General features: G+C 37.1%; 1 protein-coding gene across 3 annotated transcripts in view; it reads left to right on the top strand.

Moving 5' to 3' along the window:
- The window catches only part of LOC106878734 (cystinosin homolog), a 107,154-nt gene that overhangs the window by 69,780 nt on the left and 14,874 nt on the right, over positions 1-22,500 (top strand). For all 3 annotated transcript variants that reach the window (XM_089355140.1, XM_089355142.1, XM_089355141.1), the window contains 3 exons: positions 5,531-5,650; positions 8,221-8,391; positions 20,539-20,656. In XM_089355140.1, the coding sequence (XP_089211266.1) occupies positions 5,531-5,650; positions 8,221-8,391; positions 20,539-20,656 (409 nt within the window). The remainder of the gene's footprint in view (positions 1-5,530; positions 5,651-8,220; positions 8,392-20,538; positions 20,657-22,500) is intronic.

The following is a 22,500-nucleotide window of genomic DNA, read 5'->3' on the forward strand; positions in this document are numbered from 1 at the left end:
TATACTTATTTATTGTACTTTTAATTATAATTTTTTTTCTATATGTGACAGTAGATTTTCATCGATGAGTTCATAAACCTTGATTCTTTTCCCTAATACTATATATTTATATATATTTTATACTGTGAAACTTAATCTAATTTTAATTTTTAATAAATCGATTTTAATTGAGTTTTTACCTGTAATTTTGGATGTTATCCCTAATATTATTATTATATATATATATATATATATATGAATAAAAATTAAAAAATATAAAAAAGGGTTTTGTATGATCATGTATAGAGGAATATATTATCTAAAAGAGTTTCAACTCTGTCTGTTTTTTATGTTTTATTTATATTCTTATAAAATTAATGTGGGATATAGAATATGGAATATATAATATAAATAGTAAAATGAAATGAAGTATTGAATGTCTTATTGAATATATGAAATATTGAGTATTAAATATAGAGTAGTAAATATATAAGGACTGCCTCATGGCAATCATCAAGGTCCCGTCTGACAGATGTACCATCTGACAGATATATATATATATATATATATATATATATATATATATATATATATAATAGAAGTAAGGACTTGAACCCTTCAAAGGAATGTTTAGCATCCAAGTTCCTGAGGAAAAGCCTGATTTGTGATTTCAAAAGGATTATGTTTTCCTCAAAGTTACGAGAGAAAAACTTGGATCTTGTGAATCTTGTGAATTTTCTGAAGTCCTGGCCTCCCTCCCAGTTGCTTTCTATGCATTTTTACCTTCAGATTCGTTTCCAAAGTGGGTGTGAAGTAGAAAGATATTGATTTTCCTCAAAGTTACGAGGGAAAAACATCGGATCTTGTGAATTTTCCAAAGTCCTCTCCCCACCTCCTTGGAAAAGATTTTCCCCACATATTTCTTTATAATCGTAATCTATACTGTTTGAAAGATATTTATATAAAATTTCATTAAAAAAACCCATTTTGCTAAAATTTATGAGGGAAAAACATTGGATCTTGTGCATTTTCAGAAGGCCTCTCTCCACCCCATTGCTTTCCGGGCATTTTTGTTTTTGTATTCGTTTCCTGCACCTTTTTTACACCCATTGCACTATTTTTTTCTTTTTTACTTCATTTCCGAGTAATAATATCAACATTAACCAAGATTCTTTCTGCTACCTCTCCCATATTGCACAGTCACCCTTCACACTTTTCCTCTCCTTCCAATAGCTGTAAGCGTTTTCCATACTGAATAGGAGGGAATCTCCTACAGCCAAACATGCCTGAGAAAAGCCATGACTGCAACCTCTTCTCCCTCTAATCCTGCAAAAGGCTCTCATACTTGGCATGCTTCTGTTCTAAAGCTTGATCACACCCTTCTTCCCTCAGGGCTGTAAGTTCAGTTATGATTATTTTCTTTGCCTTTTTAGACCACAAAATTTCATCTGGCCTCAGGGATGTCTGGATGACCTGGGGAAACTCCAATCTTTCTTTCTACTTCCATATCCCATGATTGGGCCCATGTATGAGACTAGATGTCCTTTCTAAGTATCTCCTCTAAGACAACTATCTTTGTTGCTCTCTTATAGTCTAAGCTACACACACACACACACATGTATATATCATCATCATTATTATTGTTTTAATCCCCACTCTTCCAAGCTTCCATAAGTTAGACAGAGTTTATTGAGGCAGATTTTCACATCTGGCTGCTTTTTCTATCACCAACCCTTACTTGTTTCCAATCATGGTAATATTACTCCATGGCCAGACATATTCTTGTAGGATATTGGAAAGGAATGACAGACACTGCATATATGACAGTGACACTCATTTACTATTATCACATAATGTTAAGACATATACACACACTTGCAGACACATACTTACCCACACACACTGGCTCCTTTCAGTTTCCATCAACCAAAGCCTCTCACAAGTCTTTAATTGGCTCAGGGCTGTAGTCAAAGACACCCAAGATGTTGCACAGTGGGACTGAACCTGAGACCTCACGACTGGGAAACAAGCTTCTCAACCACACAGCCATACCTGCTCCAACAACCATGTCTATACTTATGCCATGCCTACACCTATAACCATGTCTGTGCCTATACCTACACTGCTTCTATATATATAAATATATAGTATTGATAATAAGGCGAATAAAGAATTTGAACATTCAAACTCTGCGTTTATTTCCAGTTAGCTTATTTATAATAATTATCCAACATCTGTTTCACCCATACTAATTGCATATTGTTGTATATTATATGCAGTAATATATGCATTATTAGTACAATCTCTTCAGGGTATATAAAAATGATATTGTTTAAAGAGGAATTTTCCTCCATTATTAGTTTGAATTAGGCTTGCTAGTAGTAAACTATGACCTTTCGTTGATGAAAGTTTGTTTAGAAACAATACTAGAGAACTTTCAACAAGTCTTAGCAAGCTTATATGGTCGCTCAAGGGTGAAAATATTAAGTATTCATTAAAATAAGAAATTATTAGTACTGTAAAACTTTATAGAATAGGGGATGAAAGATGTAATTTCTGCCTGGAGGAGTGATACCAAATATTTACTTTGAAAAATAAATTAGTTAACACTAGATAAGAAAGAAGTTTTAAATGCTTACACAATCAATGTTTTCTTTTTAAAAAATTTAAATAATAGAATGCATTAATTTATGTAATTTCAATAAACTTTTTTCTCTAAACAATTATAATGACTATAATAATAAAGATGCATATAAAGAATATAAGAAGCGAATTCAATTTATTAGGGAGAAAATCTGCTTAGATGAGATGCAGTTCAGTTTCGTTCCGGGTAGAAGCACCACTGATGCTATATTCCTGGTTCGACAACTGCAGGAGAAATACCTAGCTAAAGATAAACCCCTATACTTAGCTTTTGTGGACTTGGAGAAAGCCTTTGACAGGGTCCCCCAATCTCTTATCTGGTGGGCGATGCGGAAACTGGGGATAGACGAATGGTTAATAAGGGCTATACAAGTCCTATACAGAGAGGCCGTTAGTAAGGTTAGGATCAGCAATGAGTATAGTGAAGAATTCCGGGTAGAAGTAGGGGTCCACCGAGGATCAGCCCTCAGTCCTCCAGGCAATAACAGGAATTCAAGACGGGTTGCCCCTGGGAGCTCCTCTATGCTAATGACCTGGCCCTCATAGCAGAATCACACCAGAACTAGAGAAGAAATTTCGAGTGTGGAAGCAAGGTTTAGAATCAAAAGGCCTTAGAGTGAATGTAGCAAAGACCAAAGTTCTAGTAAGTAGGAAGGCAAACTCATCACACACCTGCTCGATCTGTAGAATAGGTGTAGGTAGAAACTCCATAAGATGTACCCAGTGTATGATATGGACACATAAGAGGTGCAGCAACATCAAAGGAAGATTAACCGGGAAGATAGCTTTCCTGTGCGGCAGATGCACAGGGGCAATAGACACCACAGATGCTCAGAAAACAGATTCCATCACCCTCCAGGGGAAGAAACTAGAAGTAGTTGATAGCTTCCGCTACCTAGGTGACCAACTTAGTAGTGGGGGTGTTACCACTAGAATAAGAATAGCCTGGGCAAAGTTTAGAAAGTTTCTACCCCTGCTGGTGACAAAGGGCCTCTCACTCAAAGTGAAAGGTAGATTGTACGATGCATGTGTGTGAACTGCCATGCTTCACAGCAGTGAAAAATGGGCCGTGACTGCGGAGGGCATGCATAGGCTCAAAAGAAATGAAGCTAGCATGATCTGCTGGATGTGTAATGTCAGTGTGCACACACGACAGAGTGTAAGCACCCTGAGAGAAATGTTGGACATAAGAAGCATCGGATGTGGCATGTAAGAGAGACATTTGCGCTGGTATGGTCATGTACTATGGATGGATGAGCAGAGCTGTGTGAAGAAGTACCACTCCCAAACAGTAGAGGTAGACCAAGGAAGATATGGGATGAGGTGGTGAAGAATGACCTTTGAACGTTGGGCCTCACAGAGGCGATGACGAAAGACCGAGACCTCTGGAGATATGCTGTGACTGTGGAGACCCAGCAAATAAAGTGAATTCACGGCTGTATCCTATAACCAGCCCCAGCTCATTCAAAAGTACTTGGATCGTGGGCGACCTGCTGTGCTTGAGGAGACCTCTTGAGTCAAGTACATCAACATCAAAATGAAAATCAAATGGAAATTGTAGTTGTGATACCTGTGCCGGTGGCACGTAAAAAGCAGCATCCGAACGTAACTGATACCAGCACCACCTTGACTGACTTCCATGCCCTGTCCAACCCATGCTAGCATGGAAAACGATGATGGTGATGATGATGATGGTGATGATGATGATGGGGATGGGGATGATGATGATGTATAACCTAAAAACACTTTAAAACAACAATAGTAATAAGTTAGAAAAATTTTAAATACAACTTACTGCTTCTTTTAATAACCACATGGTTCTGACTGTCTACTAATTATCCACTACTACTATTAATAACCTTCACAAAAATTTAAATAATATAACCAACTCTGAAATCTATCAAAAAGCCATGTGCCTATAAAGTATGTAGAATCAATTCAAAAGAAAAGTATTCTATAAATAACCACTCCCCAACTGACCAAGAAAATTTACCAGCTTCAACAAACACTGCTGCTGCTACTCCTGAATTTTACCCAAACAATCAGTTGAGAATAACAGCTCATTGATGAAAGAAAGGTCAGTTTCTCTGACTTCAATAATTACATTTTCAGTTAATGTAATTACAATTTCCCCTATCAACTAAAATTTCCTTCAATGCAGCCCTATTTGATTAGAGTAAATTCATTGCAGTCTTCAGCTATAAAAAAATTCACTTCTGTGCAAAAGACAGAAAATGTTCCTTAAAAAACCTAGCTACATGCCCCATCAGAAGAGATAAGTAATTATTTTATAACAGTTACTTAACGAGTACAGCATAGAATACACATGTTAGCCATTCAGAAACTCACAAAAACTGTTAACTTCACTCAGTCGTTTATTATTTGTTAAAATTTCCATTGCACTATCTGTAAGCTGTTCACTGATACAGTTCCACTGCAGTGAGTTATGTCAGTGCCTACGTTGCAGACAGTATGATAAAAATTTTGACACCAAGTGTAATAAATAGTTGGTGTCAAAATTTTTATCATACTGTCTGCAACCTGGGCACTGACATAACTCACTGCAGTGGAACTGTATCAGTGTAATAAATAGTTAAATGAATTTAACAGATTTTGTATGTTTTTGAATGGCTACAATGTGTCTTCGATGCTGCAGTTGTTTTAGTTTCAGTACAGTTTCAGATCAGGTCACTTACCAAACAAGTACATCTCCATCAGTAGAGATGTCTGAAAGAATAGAGTACCAGGTTTACAGTATTTAATTTCAGTGTCATGGGCTGCAATGTTAAAGGTATGAATACCATTAGAAGATATATCAAGATATAATATGTGTACTCAGCAAAGTATTTAATAGATGAATGATGCATTTGATTTTTTTAAGGCAATTTATATATTTTTTCCATTTCAGAAACTGTATTTTCATGATAATCCTTATGGTGTTCTCCCAGTTCAACTCAATGATGTAGTCTTTACTATACATGCAACATTTATCTCCTTGTTCACTATTGGTCAAATTTATGTATATGAGGTAAGTTTAAAGTGGTTCGTATTTTTGAAATATAGTGTAAAAATTTATTAAATAACCATATGCAAAAATAATTAACATACTCAATAAGCTATTTCATACAAACTGGGATAGACCGTTTTAAGGTGTGAGTCACAATGGATGTAGAGATGACAAGGATGAACCAACTACCACATGTTCATGAATTCAAACCTCGTTGTTTCATATATTGTTTTATCTTCTTGGACATGACATATACTGTTTTCCCTCAATTTTCCTGGTTGATTATATGTTCTGATCTTACTTCATAGCTAAGGATATAGATATATATGTGTGTATGTGTATATGAGGGGGTACCCAAATGTAGCTAGAAACATTCTCTGTGGGACAAGCCCATTGTAATTCAGGCTTCTGCCACTAGAAGCCACTTGATGCAACCCTCAGGCATCAGTCTAGTCTAGTCGTATTACTACATGGTGCATCTTTGTTTTGCAGTGCTTCTCTGTTTGTCAATTTTTGCAATGGCTGAAACAGTTATCATGCTTCAAACAGCTTACAAGGACGCTGCCATGAGCAAAACACAAGTTTACAACTGGTTTTTATGCATTAGAAATGGTCACATGACCTTCTGAGTGAATGAAAGCATCATGAAAATTCATGAACCAATCTTGGAGGACCATTACTGAACAATTGACAAACTTGTTGACATGACTGGTGTGACCTGGAGCTCCTGCCAATGAATTTTGAGTGAAAAATTGTGAATGAAAGAGTTGCAGCAAAATTTGTGCCTCACTTGCTCACAGAAGATCAAAAGCAGTCCAGTCCAGTCTTCCTGGTGGAGAGGATTGACCTACAAGAGTTTTGTGCTGGTACCACTTAAAAAGCAGTCGTGGTGGTGCTACATAAAGGTACCCATGCAGTGTCACTTAAAAGCACTTGTGAGGTACCGTGTAAAAGTGCCCATGCAGTACCACATAAAAGCAGTCATGCAGAGTCACACAAAAGCACTTGTACTGTGCTATGTAAAAGTGCCCATGTGGTGCCATGTAAAAGCACCCAGCATATTCTGTAAAGTGGTTGGCATTAGGAAGGGCATCCAGCCATAGAAACTATGCCTAATCAAACTGGAGCCTGGTGCAGCTCTCCAGCTTGCCAGCTCTGGTCAAACCATCCAACCTATGCCAGCATGGACATGTATTTATGTATGTTTATTCAGGATTCAAATGAATTAGGTCCTAAAACAGTAAAGCACCAAGGTTGGGTCATTGAAATTGCTATTGCATACAAACAATATTTGAAGAACAAATACATACTTACTTAAGTAAGCACAGATTTATACTGCAGTTGTGTGTACAATCACAAATGGTCGACTGAATATACAATGAGTCTCAAGGCTGCACATGGGTACAGACACTGCACCAATTGTACTGCAGTCAATTGCTAATTGCAGATTCCAAGTTAGGTGAATGATAAACAAATGCCAACAGAAGGATTGTGGTTCACTACAGCTGTTTCAGATATGTTTTTTATTGATAAATAGAAGTCTTACATCATGCGAAAACACTGTTTTCATCAGATGAATACATGTAAGAATTAAACATTTTGAACATCTCAATTCCAAAGCAGAATTGCCATTTTTTGCCTACCGACCAAAGTTGGCATTTTTGCTGTGGAATTGAGATGTTCAAAATATTTAATCTTTGCATATATTCACCTGATGAAAAGGTTTTTTTCACATTATATAATACTGCTATGCATCAATAAAAAGACGTTTGAAACAGCTGTAGTGAACCACAATCCATTTGTTGTTATTTCTATGTGTGTGTGTGTATATATATATATATATATAGGTGCAGAAGTGGCTGTGTAGTAAGAAGCTTGCTTCCCAACCACATGGTTCTGGGTTCAGTCCCACTGTGTGGCACCTTGGGCAAGTGGATTTGGTAGATAGAAACTGAAAAAAGTCCATCATATATATATATATATATATATATATATATATATATATATATTTGTGTGTGTGTTTATGTCCCCATAACTTTACAGTTCGGCAAAAGGAACTGATAGAATAAGTACTTGGCTTACAAAGAATAAGTCCTGGGGTCGATTTGTTTGGCTAAAGATGGTGCTCCAGCATAGCCACAGTAAAATGACTGAGACAAGTAAAAGAATAAAAGAATACATGCACACACACATATATAAATATACACACATATAGATATACACACACACATATATATATACCTATATATATATATATATATATAGAGAGAGAGAGAGAGAGAGAGAGAGAGAGAGAGAAAGATACATAGATACACACACACTCACACGCACATATGATATACCAGGGATGACTACATGTAGTATATTAAGCTCATTTTAACCTAGCATACCTGAGAAGTCATTATTGCTATTCTTCAGGAGTTCAAACTCCCATGAGACTACTTTTGCCTTTATATTTTATAGTCAATAAAAACAAATGCCAGTAAAGATTACAATAGATTAAATTGTCTACAACACACCAGCAATATTTATAGTCATATACAATATTGATGTAAGAAATTATTAATATTTTTTTTTTTTTTTTTTGGTAGCGTGGAAATCAAAAAGTATCCAAGATTGGTCAAGTGATTATAATTCTAATGATACTATTTATTTTAATTTCCTTAATTGTTGCTGGAGCAAAGGCAATTAATTGGTTACAGTTTCTGTATTACCTATCCTATGTCAAGTTATTTGTCACTTTTATCAAATACATACCTCAGGTAAGTAAATACTTCCAACTTTATTAATTAACCATTTTTTATATTGATCTATGAGTAACTGGGTCAGTTGGGTACCTTTCATCTTCATATTGTGTTTCTAACATTGCACTCTCTTGATTGTCTTTTTCACATAGCTCTTAATGGCTCAGTTTACTGACTGTAAACTGGTCACCACAAGGTCATATAGTTTAGTGTTGTAAGCAGTGACTGTACTAACACTTAAGACTATTTCATTGAGTCACTGAGGGAAATGAGTAAATCTTATCTGCAATAGACAAACATCTTATTCATGGTTGTGATTTATCTCTCAGTTGTTGTACAGCCCAAAAATGATTTCTGAACAATAGTGTCATTGATCACATTTCAAAATAGTCTACCACAGATTTCAGTCAATGAGAATGCCAAGATATCTGTTACTCGGTATACAGCAAATATCTCTGGAAACCTTCTTCCGAAAGTAGTGGTTTTGCAGTTTCCTTACTATGTTTATATCTTTTGCTGAAAGATATCAGGAAAAGATACATGTGCTATTTCTTTATTGCCCACAAGGGGCTAAACATAGAGGACAAACAAGGACAGACAAAGGGATTAAGTCGATTACATCGACCCCAGTGCGTAACTGGTACTTAATTTATCGACCACGAAAGGATGAAAGGTAAAGTTGACCTCAGCGGAATTTGAACTCAGAACATAACGGCAGACGAAATACCGCTAAGCATTTCACCCAGCGTGCTAACGTTTCTGCCAGCTTGCCGCCGAAAAGATACATGTGCATGCACACACATGCACGTGCGCACACTCACACGCACACACACACAGAGCTTTTGCACAACTTTCATGTACCAAATCCTTTTCACAAGATAACAGCACACCTGAGGCTATGGTAGGAGAAACTTGTCCAAAGGGCCATGTAGTGAGATGAAACCCAGAACTATATGTTTGTGAAGCAAACTTCTAAACTACATGGTCATTGCTGTCACTGTTGTTACTATAGAAACCAAAATGAAGTGGTAGCTCACTGGATTGCATTATACTTCAGTATATATCAGATAAATAAAAATTGGGATTCAGTATCTGTTATACTGGAAGATAAAATACAAAACTCTATCTTATCTTTGATATACAATATGTGTGTGTCGGAGGAGGATATGGTTAAGAAGTTTGCTTTCCAACCACATTTCAAGTCCAGGGCCATTGCCTAGCACCTTCAGCTAGTGTCTTCTACAATAGCTCCAGGCTGACCAAAGTCTTGTGTGAGTGGGTGGATTTAGTAGATGGAAACTAAAAGGAGACTATTGCATATGTACACATGTGTGTGAGGTGTGTGTATGCTTGTATCGCCTTGTCTTGACACCACATGATAGTTGTAAATGAGTGCTACTGTCATACAATTCCAATATTTTGCAAAAACATGTATGGTCATAAGGAAATATTACTTTGCTTGGAAACAGGTGAGGGTTGTCAACAGGAAAGGCATCCAGCCTTAGAAAATTTGTTTCATAAGTTCTATTTAATTCATGTAAGCATGGAAAAGTGAACATTAAAACTATGATGATGATGATGATGATGATATATATATATATATATATATATATATATATGTGTGTGTGTGTATATATATATGTATACACACACACACACACATACATATTTTACACACACACACACACACACACATACATATATATATATATATATATGTATAGTCAGTTTGAGGATATAGTGTCCTCTTTAGGATTATAAAATCCAAAGATCAACTGGTGTTATCAATGATATATTGAAAGAATTCTCTCAATATATAGGGATAGATAGTCTAATATACATTTATTACTATAAGAAAATGGAGGAAAAATATTGTGGATACTTATTTTATTTGTATCACAATATGAACAAAGCAAATAGTTTAATACAAATAAAATTTAAATGAACGTACATCATCATCATCATCAAGCATAAGAAGTGCCTACACATGTTTCAATCAGGTTGCTATCTAAACAGTACTTTGGAAGATTCGAACCATGTTAAGAGTTTTAGATGTAAAAAATAACAAATAGCATATATGTATATCTATGTGTATATGTATATACTAGCTGGTGTACCTGGTAATTCCTGGGGGTAAAGATATTCTGTTGAAACACCTTATGACTCTGATATAAGAAAGCAATTTTGTTATAAGTGCCACAAAAGGTGTATTTTCTGTCACAAAAACGTACAAAAACTGGAGGAGGAAGAGATTGTTGGAGAGAGAAGTTTTCGGAGGTTGGTGAAAAAGATTGTCGGAGGTTGGTGAGAGAGGTTGTCGGAGGTTGGCAAGAGAGGTCATCGGATGTTGTCTAGAGAGGTTGTCGAGAGGTTTTTGGAGGTTGGCAAGAGAGGTTGTCAGAGGTTGACGAGAGAGATTGTCAGAGGTTGTCGAGAGAGGTTGAGGAGGTTGAGGAGAGAGGTTGTCAGAGGAAGAGGCATCTTTGTTCCACAATTTCAGTGTTGCAGGGCTTCATGATACACAATGTTTTTGGTTTTGCCATTGGGTACATAGATGAATAAATTTTCCAGATTTCCAACTCTAGAGCATCCAACATAGAGATATCCATGAGAAAAAGCAGGTTCTGCAAGATTGGGGCCTACCACTTCCAATGTCTGACCTTGTGCTTTGTTGATGCTCATTGCAAAGTTTAATCTCAATGGGAATTGTAGCCTTTTGAAATCAATTTGTGTATCGGAAGGAATCAGAGGAATCTTTGGAATGAAAACATCTTCACCACTTGCTTTCCCAGTCAGTATTGTTGCCTCCAACACTGTCTGCATCAATTTTTTGATAATAAGTCTCATGCCATTGCATAATTTTGGAGGATCAAGGTTTCTTAAAAGCATAACTGGGGCTCCAACCTTTAGATGCAATTCATGCAGTGGTAGACCTGAAGATGCAAGGCTATTGAGGAATTCAATGGGAGCACAGTATCAATTGACTTGTATGTTTGACAATCGTCAGACAGTTGTTCCAGAAGGTGATTGTTTATGCCATCTACTGTGACATTTTTTGGCGCCAAAATTGCACGTTTTCTCAGTCAACAATGGTCTTTGAACTGTGTGTTCAGATTGGGGAAAACTCTCACCAATAGTTCATGCATATTTGACATCAAATTGCCAAAGGGTAAACTAGTCTTCCCATCCTGCTCAACAATTACAGCACCATTTCCAATATCCATTAATTTCCTGCAGAAGTTCTCCATGTGCGCATCACCGCCTAACTGCACTCTCATGTTTGTTGTAAGTTTCAACTTTCTAACCTTGCCCCAAAGGTATGAAGATTTGATGCTCGCACTTACCTCATCTGCTCTCATTCCCTTTGGAATGACTGGAGTGTTTGTCGAAAGTCTCCTGCAAGGAGTACTGTTAGGCCGCCCATTAGCCTTGAGTTGCACCTCAGATCTTGAAGTAATCTGTCAAGAGCCTCAAAAACCCCCTTATGACTCATTGACGCTTCATCCCAAATGATCAGTTTGCACTTGGGTGAGAATGTTTGCTTTTGTAGTGCCACAACTGATATTGCAGGTTGCTGTGTCTTTTTTTTGCAAGGTCCAGAGGCAATTTGAAGCACGAATGAGCTGTGCGTCCACCATTTAACAGAGTTGCAGCTATTCCACTTGACGCCACGACAAGGGCTATCTGTTTATTTTGTTGCAGCTTTGCCAAAATAAGACTGATAATAAATGTTTTGCCAGTTCCACCTGGAGAATTGAGAAAGAAGAGATTACCAGTCTCGCTATGACTGGATGAAATAATGGATTTGAAGACAGTTTTTTTATCCTCGTTCTATTTGTGTTCATTATCAGCCACAAACGCTGCCATTTCTTTGACATCATAATTGATCTCCCAGGGAAAGCCCCCGGCCCATCAGGAATCACTGCAGAGATGCTCAAAATATCTAGCAGTGTCGGCTATAGCCTAGTCACCCGTATTACGAACCAGGTGATACACGAAGGAGTCATACCCAATGACTGGTGTAGCAGCATCATAGTCAACTGCTACAAAGGTAAAGGTGACGCTTTAGATACAAATAATTACAGAGGTATCAAGCTTTTAGATCAGGCAATGAAAGTCACGGAGAGGGTCATAGCTCAACTGCTTAGGGAGCGAGTCAGTTTAGATGAGATGCAGTTTGGGTTCGTGCCTGGGAAAAGCACCACTGACGCTATATTTCTGGTAAGACAGCTTCTGGAGAAATACCTAGCCAAGGATAAACCTCTGTACCTGGCTTTCGTTGATATGGAGAAAGCCTTTGACAGGGTCCCCCGATCTCTCATCTGGTGGTCAATGAGGAAACTAGGGATAGAAGAATGGTTAGTGAGAGCTGTGTGAGCCATGTACAGAGACGCTGTCAGTAAGGTGAAGAATTCCAGGTGGAGGTAGGGGTCCACCAAGGTTCTGTCTTCAGCCCCCTCCTATTTATCATAGTCCTCCAGGCTATAACAGAGGAATTCAAGACAGGACGCCCCATGGGAGCTCCTCTATGCTGATGACCTTGCACTAATTGCTGAGTCACTATCAGAACTAGAGGAGAAGTTTCAGGTGTGGAAGCAAGGACTAGAATTGAAGGGCCTTAGAGTCAACCTAGCTAAAACCAAAGTCCTAATAAGTAGGAAGGCAGACAAAACACAAACCCCTTCGGGTAGATGGCCTTGCTCGATCTGTAGAAAAGGAGTGGGAAGTAACTCTATAAGATGCACCCAGTGCAAGCTATGGACACATAAGAGGTGCAGCAATATCAAAGGAAGGTTAACTAGGAAGTTAGTTTTTGTATGTAGCAGATGTTCAGGAGCTATAAATACTGTGAATGTGCAGAAAACAACTTCTGCCACATTCCAGGGGGAAAAACTAGAAGTGGTTGATAGCTTTCGCTATCTTAGTGACCAAATTAGCAGTGGGGGTGGGTGCGCTGAAAGTGTAGCTGCTAGAATTAGAATAGCCTGGGCAAAGTTCAGAGAGCTCTTACCTCTGCTGGCGACAAAGGGTCTCTCTCTCAGAGTAAAAGGCAGATTGTATGACGCATGTGTACGAACAGCCATGTTTCATGGCAGTGAAACATGGGCCGTGACTGCTGAGGACATGCGTAGGCTCGCAAGGAATGAAGCCAGTATGCTCCGATGGATGTGTAATGTCAGTGTGCATACTAGACAGAGTATCAGTACCTTGAGAGAAAAGTTGAACTTACGAAACATCAGTTGTGGTGTGCAAGAGAGACGATTGCGCTGGTATGGTCATGTAGTGAGAATGGATGAGGATAGCTGTGTGAAAAAGTGCCACACCTTAACAGTTGAGGGAACCTGCGGAAGGGGTAGGCTCAGGAAGACCTGGGATGAGGTGGTGAGGCACGACCTCCGAACACTGGGCCTCACCGAGGCGATGACTTCTGACTGAGACCTTTGGAAATATGCTGTGCGTGAGAAGACCCGGCAAGCCAAGTGAGACCTAAATCTATGGCCTCAGCCAGTCCACTTATGTGTACTTTCCTTCATTGGACACCAAACTCCATTTGCGAAGACCTGTTGAGGCAAGTGAAATCGAAATTGAGTTAAGTTGGACACTAAACTCCACTTGCAAAGACCTGTTGAGGCAAGTGAAATCGAAATCTAGTTAAATTGGACACTAAACTCCACTTGCGAAGACCTGATGATGCAAGTGAAATCGAAATCGAGTTAAATTCGATGACTGGCACCCATGCCAACGCCGTCTCCTTCATTAGACACGAAACTCAGGTTGCGAATACTTATTGAGGCAAGCGAAATCGAAATCGTCGCCTTTCTGCCCGCAGCATGTGTATGGACCTTCAAGTGGGATCGTTGCCGGTGCCCCTGGACTGGCTCATGTGCGGGTGACACATGAAATGCACCATTTTGGGCATGGCCGTTGCCAGTGCCGCCTGGCTGGCCTTAGTGGGATTTTCAATCGAGATCGTTGCCAGTGCCCCTGGACTGGCTCTTGTGCGGGTGACATATGAAATTGCCAGTGCCCCTGGACTGGCTCATGTGCGGGCGACACATGAAATTTTTCGGGCGAGATCGTTGCCAGTGCCCCTGGACTGGCTCTTGTGCGGGTGACACATGAAATTTTTCGAGCGAGATCGTTACCAGTGCCCTGAACTGGCTCTTGTGCGGGGCCGTCGTAGGATTCTCAAGCGAGATTGTTGCCGGCGCCCCTGGACTGGCTCATGTGCGGGTGACACATGAAATTTTTTGAACGAGATCATTGCCAGTACCCCTGGAATGGCTCATGTGCGGGTGACACATGAAATGCACCATTTTGGGCGTGGCCGTTGCCAGTGCCGTCTGGCTGACATTTGTGGGATTTTCGATCGAGATCGTTGCCAGTGCCCCGGGACTGGCTCATGTGCAGGCGACACATGAAAAAATTTTTCGATCAAGATCTGAGGTGCAACTCAAGGCTAATGGGCGGCCTAACAGTACTCCTTGCAGGAGACTTTCGACAAACACTCCAGTCATTCCAAAGGGAATGAGAGCAGATGAGGTAAGTGCGAGCATCAAATCTTCATACCTTTGGGGCAAGGTTAGAAAGTTGAAACTTACAACAAACATGAGAGTGCAGTTAGGCGGTGATGCGCACATGGAGAACTTCTGCAGGAAATTAATGGATATTGGAAATGGTGCTGTAATTGTTGAGCAGGATGGGAAGACTAGTTTACCCTTTGGCAATTTGATGTCAAATATGCATGAACTATTGGTGAGAGTTTTCCCCAATCTGAACACCATTTTGGGCGTGGCCGTTGCCAGTGCCGTCTGGCTGACATTTGTGGGATTTTCGATCGAGATCGTTGCCAGTGCCCCTTGACTGGCTCTTGTGCGGGTGACACATGAAATGCACCATTTTGAGCGTGACCGTTGCCAGGGCCGCCTGGCTGGCCTTCGTGGGATTTTTGAGCGAGATCGTTGCCAGGGCCCCTGGACTGGCTCTTGTGCGGGTGACACATGAAATGCAGCATTTTGAGCGTGGCCATTGCCAGTACCGCCTGACTGGCCTTCGTGCGGGTGACACGTAAAAAGCACCCACTACATTCTCTGAGTGGTTGGCGTTAGGAAGGGCATCCAGCTGTAGAAACTCTGCCAAACCAGATTGGAGCCTGGTGTAGCCATCTGGTTTCACCAGTACTCAGTCAAATCGTCCAACCCATGCTAGCATGGAAAGCGGACGTTAAATGAAGATGATGAGAAGATGATTCATATTTGATGTCAAGGGTTTCAGGTAACACATCTGGTTGAGGGAGACCAAAAGCGGCAACTCTACTGCCACCCCTGGATTTCACTCGGTTGTTATTTATAACTAATGAAAAGCAGCCAGAAAGATAGACATATTGTTGAGAACAAATGATTTCGTTGGAAGTATGTTATCTCCATTGCAACCCCTGGTGGCCTAGAAGAGGTTAGACAGGTCAAGTGGCAAAGACATTATTCTGCTTAGTGGGGGCATCTGGGAAATGTATAACTGCTGTCATTCATAGAAAAACTATTGTTTTACAGCGAGAAAAGCACTGTTGAAGTGTTAAGTGAAATTTGGCACCCGAGGATCAAATCCACACTATGCCTGCATGAAGTCACTAGAAAATAATTATCTACTGTCATGGAGAAAGTGTAACTGTAAAAATGCAGAATTATTAGAGTAATGGGCATTCAAAAAGTATGTATGTATAGAAATATATGAATGAAGAGATTCAAACTAAGGAAATGCAATAATAATGTTTAGCAGTTCAAAACTGTGAGTAGCGAAATGCAGAATTAGATTGGCTGACCGTTGGTTCAAAGTAATCAAACATAAACAATTAAATGGGTTAGAAAGTGCAATAATAACATTCACACTCACTGGTGGTCACTGTCAGTAATTGTGTTGGCAATCGAGGATGGAATCCACACTATGCCTGCATGAAGCCACTACAAATAGGTTGTGGAAAAAAAATTATCTACTGTCATGGAGAAAGTGTAACTGTAAAAATGCAGAATTATCGGAGTAATGGGCATTCAAAAAAGTATGTGTATATAGAAATGTATGAATGAAGGGTTTCAAATTAAGGAAGTGCAATAATAATGTCTAGCAGTTCAAAACTGAGTAGTGAAATGCAGAATTAGATCAGCTGATTGTTGGTTCAAAGTAATTGAACATAAACAATGAAATGGGTTATTCCCCTTGAGTGTTTAAACAATATTGTGTAGGTGGTGTGAGTTATTTCCCTTTGGTGTTTAAAGATATTAGTTATATAAGGTAGATATAAAGGTCCCTTCCAGGGGCCGTATTGTCGATTTTTCAACAATCTAAGTATGTCATTAGGTTTCCAGATATGAGTTCTACTCATGTGTAAAATTTCATCAAAATCAATAAAGCGATGTAGGAGGAGTTAGCTAACAACACCACAAACAAACACTCACCAATTTACCACATATGTAGTATATACATACATACATACACACACACACACACACACACACATATATATATATATATATATATATATATATATATGTATGTATAAATATATGTATATGTGCTTGTATTTATATAGGTATGTATGTATATGTGCAGGTATCTATATCATACACATAGTTTATATTCATACCTACAGTATGCTTCACTTGCAAAATAAATACCATTCTTCTCTATATACCCCACATACCTCTTTCTAAATTTGTTTCATCTGTCAATTAATCCAAATTCTTTCTCCTAAATATTATAAAAATTTTTTAGAATGAGAAGCGAAGTTCCTTTTTTTAAAAAAAATAACTACCTTATATCTTCCTTTATTTTGCACAAGTCTTTAAATTCCTCATAGAAGTAAGTATAGTATAATTTTTTATCCATCTAATAGTTTTTCTTCGTAATATAATGTATTTGTTAGTGTAGTGAAATGCTACATAATACTTATAGTATTAATCTTTCTTTAGAATAATTAATGAAAATTTTCTTCATAACCAAACGATAAAGCTGTACCTTTAAATTTTATTTTACATGTATATTCTTATCCCTCCCTATTTCTTATCTTTCTTCTTTAATTCAGTCTTTTTACTCAATATATTCATAATATCTTACTGTAATTACATACTGTCCCTCACAACCCTTGAACGTCTATATATTCTCTCAATTGATTCCATAATGTCCCTCAAAACACATAACCATCATTTTTCAAATCCCTAATAGGTTTTTTTAGAAAGTTTTGATTGGCTAATACCTCCCACCATTACTGACTCAGCATCCCCTCTTACTTTTCTAACAAACTAATGTTTACATTATATAGATACTTAACATATGAATATGTAGTCCTCATCCATCTTATCCAGAAAGTTTTTTACCACCAACTTGAATTCCTGTAAAAAAAATATGTAAGCATTAGCCTTTTGCACAAGACTCTCCTGAAGAGATCTAGACACTTAGTTGTTATTTTTTACATCAAAAACTCTTAACATGGTTCAAATCCCCCAAAGCACTGTTTACATAGTGACAAGATTGAAACACGTGTAGACACTACTTATGCTTATTTTATGTTAATGTATATTCATTTAAATTTTATTTGTATTAAACTATTTGCTATGTTCATATTGTGATACAAATAAAATAAGTATCCACAATATTTTTTCTCCGTTTTCTTATGTATATATATATATTATGCTGGACACTCACGTCGTTAGACGACGTATGAGGATTCGACATTTTCTTACCAAACAACCACACAGATGATTTGTTTATAGTGATCAGATGTTTGTGTAGACATAAGCTCACTCACTCCATCAGATTGACATTACCTGTACAGGTGCCACATGTCAGATATCGAAATGATCATAGAGCAATGTGAAATGAAATGCTTTCCTCAAGAACACAACACAAGGTAATAAAATGACTACACGTGTTTCATAACTAATTTTCAAATAGAAAGGAAATTTTAATCGATTAAAATCGATTAAAACTATCGAAAATCAATTCTATTCAAAAATATAGCTAATCTTTACGTCAAAATACAACAATAATAATAATAAATGAATGTATATATCAACCAACAATAAATAACAAATGAATTTATATAAAATACTTATTATATAAGAATAGAAAAATATTATTAAAAATATCAAAATAATAAACATTCCATAATCAACCCTACGTCCATTATAATATATGTTAACATGTATATTATATACAAAAACCAACTTAAACAAATTTTTTCGTTTAAAATACAATTTGAACGAAGTTTGAGGTTAAAATAATAATAAAGATAGTATTAGCACATATTTAAATGATGCAATAGTTTAAGCTAGACTATTTAAGACTAAAAACGTTTTTTTAATTATCATTAAAAATCAATTGAATAATAAAAAAATACAAGAATACTTACTTTTTTCAAGCAATGATATGAAGTCGTTAAGCAAAATAAAAACTATACTAATCAAAATGTTGTTGTAGTTCAAACTGAAACTTAAAATCAGAACTAAAGGTTTATTTGAGATAAAAATATGAATGAAAAAAATTATGAATGAAAAAATTATTATGAATGAAAGATTAAACTTTATATAGCTTAAGTCATAATAAAAAAACCATTAACGATACTGTATAAACAAAGAAATGAAAAAGACTAGTTATTTATCGCATAAAAATAGAATGAAAGATACATGCCAGAATAAAATATAGACCAAAAATTAAAATTACAGATTTACCTCCCCTTTACTGTAAAATAAGTGTGTGAACAATTATCTTGCCTTGTAATATGTCTATTTTTCAACTTTTAGCTTGATGAGCAATGCCAAACTGGTTCTTGCTTTGATTATGTTGAAAGAACAAAATTGTATAATATCGTTATCATTATGACTCTAATGTATTCCTTAATCCTGTAAAACAAATCTTCTGTGTTTTTTCATATTTTTTCTTTCTGTATATATCCAACCGTGTGTGTTCCCCCACTAAAATATATTCTACCCTGTAATAAAAAAATTAAAAAAAGATTATGAGTTTTATACTTTTCAAACATGGTCAATATGCATTTTTGCAACACTGACAAAACACTGGGTTCATTAAGCTAGCTATAAATGAGAAATATGTACTTGACTGGAGGTTTGAGAGTTTTTTTTTAACTTATAGTATTTGAACTCATTCTCTATTATTTTTTAAATTAATTTAAACAAAGTGTATTTCAACAGAAAATATTTAACAAAAGGGTTAATTATCATTACTTTGTCATTTGAGTGATCATCATTGTCTTCATGTTGTTGGTGTTGAGGTTGATGGTGGTTGTAGTGGTTGCAAGTCCTTTAAGAGACTACATACCTTTTCCCATAACCCTGTACTTGCCTTTGAGAAGCTGAGCTGCTCCTGTATAGTCAGTTCTTAGTGAATGCATATCTAATTATGTAGACATGTGTCGTTAACATCATCATCTTCATTATGCTAATTATTATTGTCACCACCACTACCATCACCACCACCTTAATCAACTTCACCAACACTACTATCACCATAACCACAACCACCATCAATACCATCATCATCATTATCCTCATTATTTGAATCATCGTCATCATCACCATCATACTCAGAACAACACTTAATACCTTCAACCTGACATAAATTACAGCATTTCTCTACACATGTCCATTTCTATATACAAATGAATGACTTTCTATAATTCCTTGACCTCTAACATAACTACCACATATGATAATGTTGTTGTTGTTGTTTAGCCTCGAGTCATCCTTAGTGTAGTAAATCTATGGTCAAAAGCATTCCACTGATAGCCATCCCATCTTTTAAGCGTATCTAAGACATCAACCAATATCTTCTTTGTTTAAGACTGTGGAGATTTGACTCAAAGGTGAGTTAGCTGCTATTTCCATCAGATCAATGGACTGCATATATGCTTCTTTGTTGGTTTGGGGTATGCATAAACTTGTACATAATACCCATACCAGAATGCAGGTGTGGGCTCTCTTCTAGGTAGGGACCTAGTCTATGAGAAGTGCTGGATCTGAGGGTCTCATCTTGCCAATCAAGCAAACATTTTGTCATAGGTTTCCTAGATAAGGAATGACCAAAGATACTCAACAACAACAACAACATCAACCAATAAGTTTATTTTTTACATTAATGAATGTCTTTTACTTTTAGTGTCATATGAATTGTGTAAGACGGAGTACAGAAGGATGGAGCATATGGGGTGTCTTGATGGATTTTATTGGTGGTGCTTTTAGTGTTTTACAAATGTTTATACTTTCATATAACAATGGTGAGTATAGTTTGGTACTTTTGTTGTTAGACATTTCCATTTCACAATGCTACATATAATGGTACCAACTTTATCCATATATCATGCAAAGCATGGACTGATGCCAAGTTCCCACCGAAATTAGAATTTGTAAAAATCACCAAAATAGGTCTCCTGCACTAACAAGCTGCTCTTATCAATCCAGTGACTAGATCTCCTTTAACAAAGGGTCTAGTAGTTCCATGAAAATCTCCTTATTCTCTTAAAAATGAGGACAACATGAATTAACTGTTAAGATTTCAGTGTCAATGATATTAATCTTGATAAGAACTAATCTGAGGCAGGAAAAGATCAGTGTGCTCACTAATAGAATTTGAACTTTGTATCTATGAGCTGTCAGGTAACTCTCATTATTAATTACAAAGCAGAGTGTCTATCATTAAATCTTCTTAAATTAGGTACTACAGGCTGATAGTCTTTCATCTGAAATCCAAAATCCTCCAAAATCTATTAGATGTTGGAACAAGCACCAAAATGGGAAGCAGTAGGATGTACTGTGTGATGTACAGCTGTTGGTGGGGGAGGAACATCTGTTGGGTCATCAGCTACAGGGACTGACCCTGGGTTCAGCTTGGTAGCTTAGTTAGTTTGGCACCAGTTTATTGTCAGCAACTGTCAGAGCAATACCTTCATGTGTGCATTACTTACCACATATCCTATGTTCTTTGGGTTAAAAATAGTGAAAACCTGCAGATATCTCTAAGGATGACAGTGGAGAGAAAAAAAAAATGGAAATATTCATGTTTCTTGATAGCAAGAAATTCAAAGTATAGAAAAACTTTGACAGCATTGTGTGTGTGTGTTTGTATATACTTGTAATGATATCATGTGATAGTTGTAAAATGTGGATCACTGGCATACAGAAAGTGTTGTCTGTTTCCATTTTTTTGTGGAAACATGTCCAGCCATGAGAAAATATTACCTTTCTTGGAAATAGGTGAGATTGTCAATAGGAAGGGCATCCAGCCTCAGAAAATTTCCATCAACAAGTTCCATCAGACCCATGTAAGCATGAAAATGTGGAAATTAAATTATGATGATGTATATGTGTATATATCTATCTATCTATCTATCTATATCTATCTATCTATATATATATATATATATATATATATATATATATATATATATATAATATAATATAAATATATGCATATATCCATACACATATGTACATACCTACATATATATGTATATATACATGCATATATGGGTACAGGACATCAAAAAATACGTTAAACACAATGAGAAACGGAAACATAGAAAACGAACTTTTTTCGAACAACATATATATGTAGGTATGTACATATGTGTATGGATATATGCATATATTTATATATTATTTATATTATTATATGATTGAACGCCATGCATCCTTTTCCAAGTAAGTTTTATCTTAATAATTACGATGCGCACTCTTCTACTATCTCTTCTCTGTCTATTTCTCTCCATCTCTTGTTCTTCAGCCTTTCTACTTTTCTTTCCCACCCTTTCCCTATTCTTCTCTCTCGTCGCTGACACATGACGAGAAGGGCTCTATTTTTTTGTCCACTTCCTTCCTAAAGAAAAGACGTGCCTTTTCCTGTCCTCTCATAGCTCATCTACTTAGCATTCATAATAATTTTTCTATTGCCTTGGCTCAACAGCCCTCACCATTTGGCACAACAGAAACAGGGAAGTAAGAGTGAGAGAAAGTTGTGGTGAAAGAGTACAGCAGGGTTCGCCACCATCCCCTGCCGGAGCCTCATAGAGCTTTAGGTGTTTTCGTTCAATAAACACTCACAACGCCCGGTCTGTGAATCGAA

The sequence above is a fragment of the Octopus bimaculoides genome, chromosome 7 (assembly GCF_046866305.1).
Source record: "Octopus bimaculoides isolate indiv1 chromosome 7, ASM4686630v1, whole genome shotgun sequence".
Lineage (NCBI taxonomy): Eukaryota > Metazoa > Mollusca > Cephalopoda > Octopoda > Octopodidae > Octopus > Octopus bimaculoides.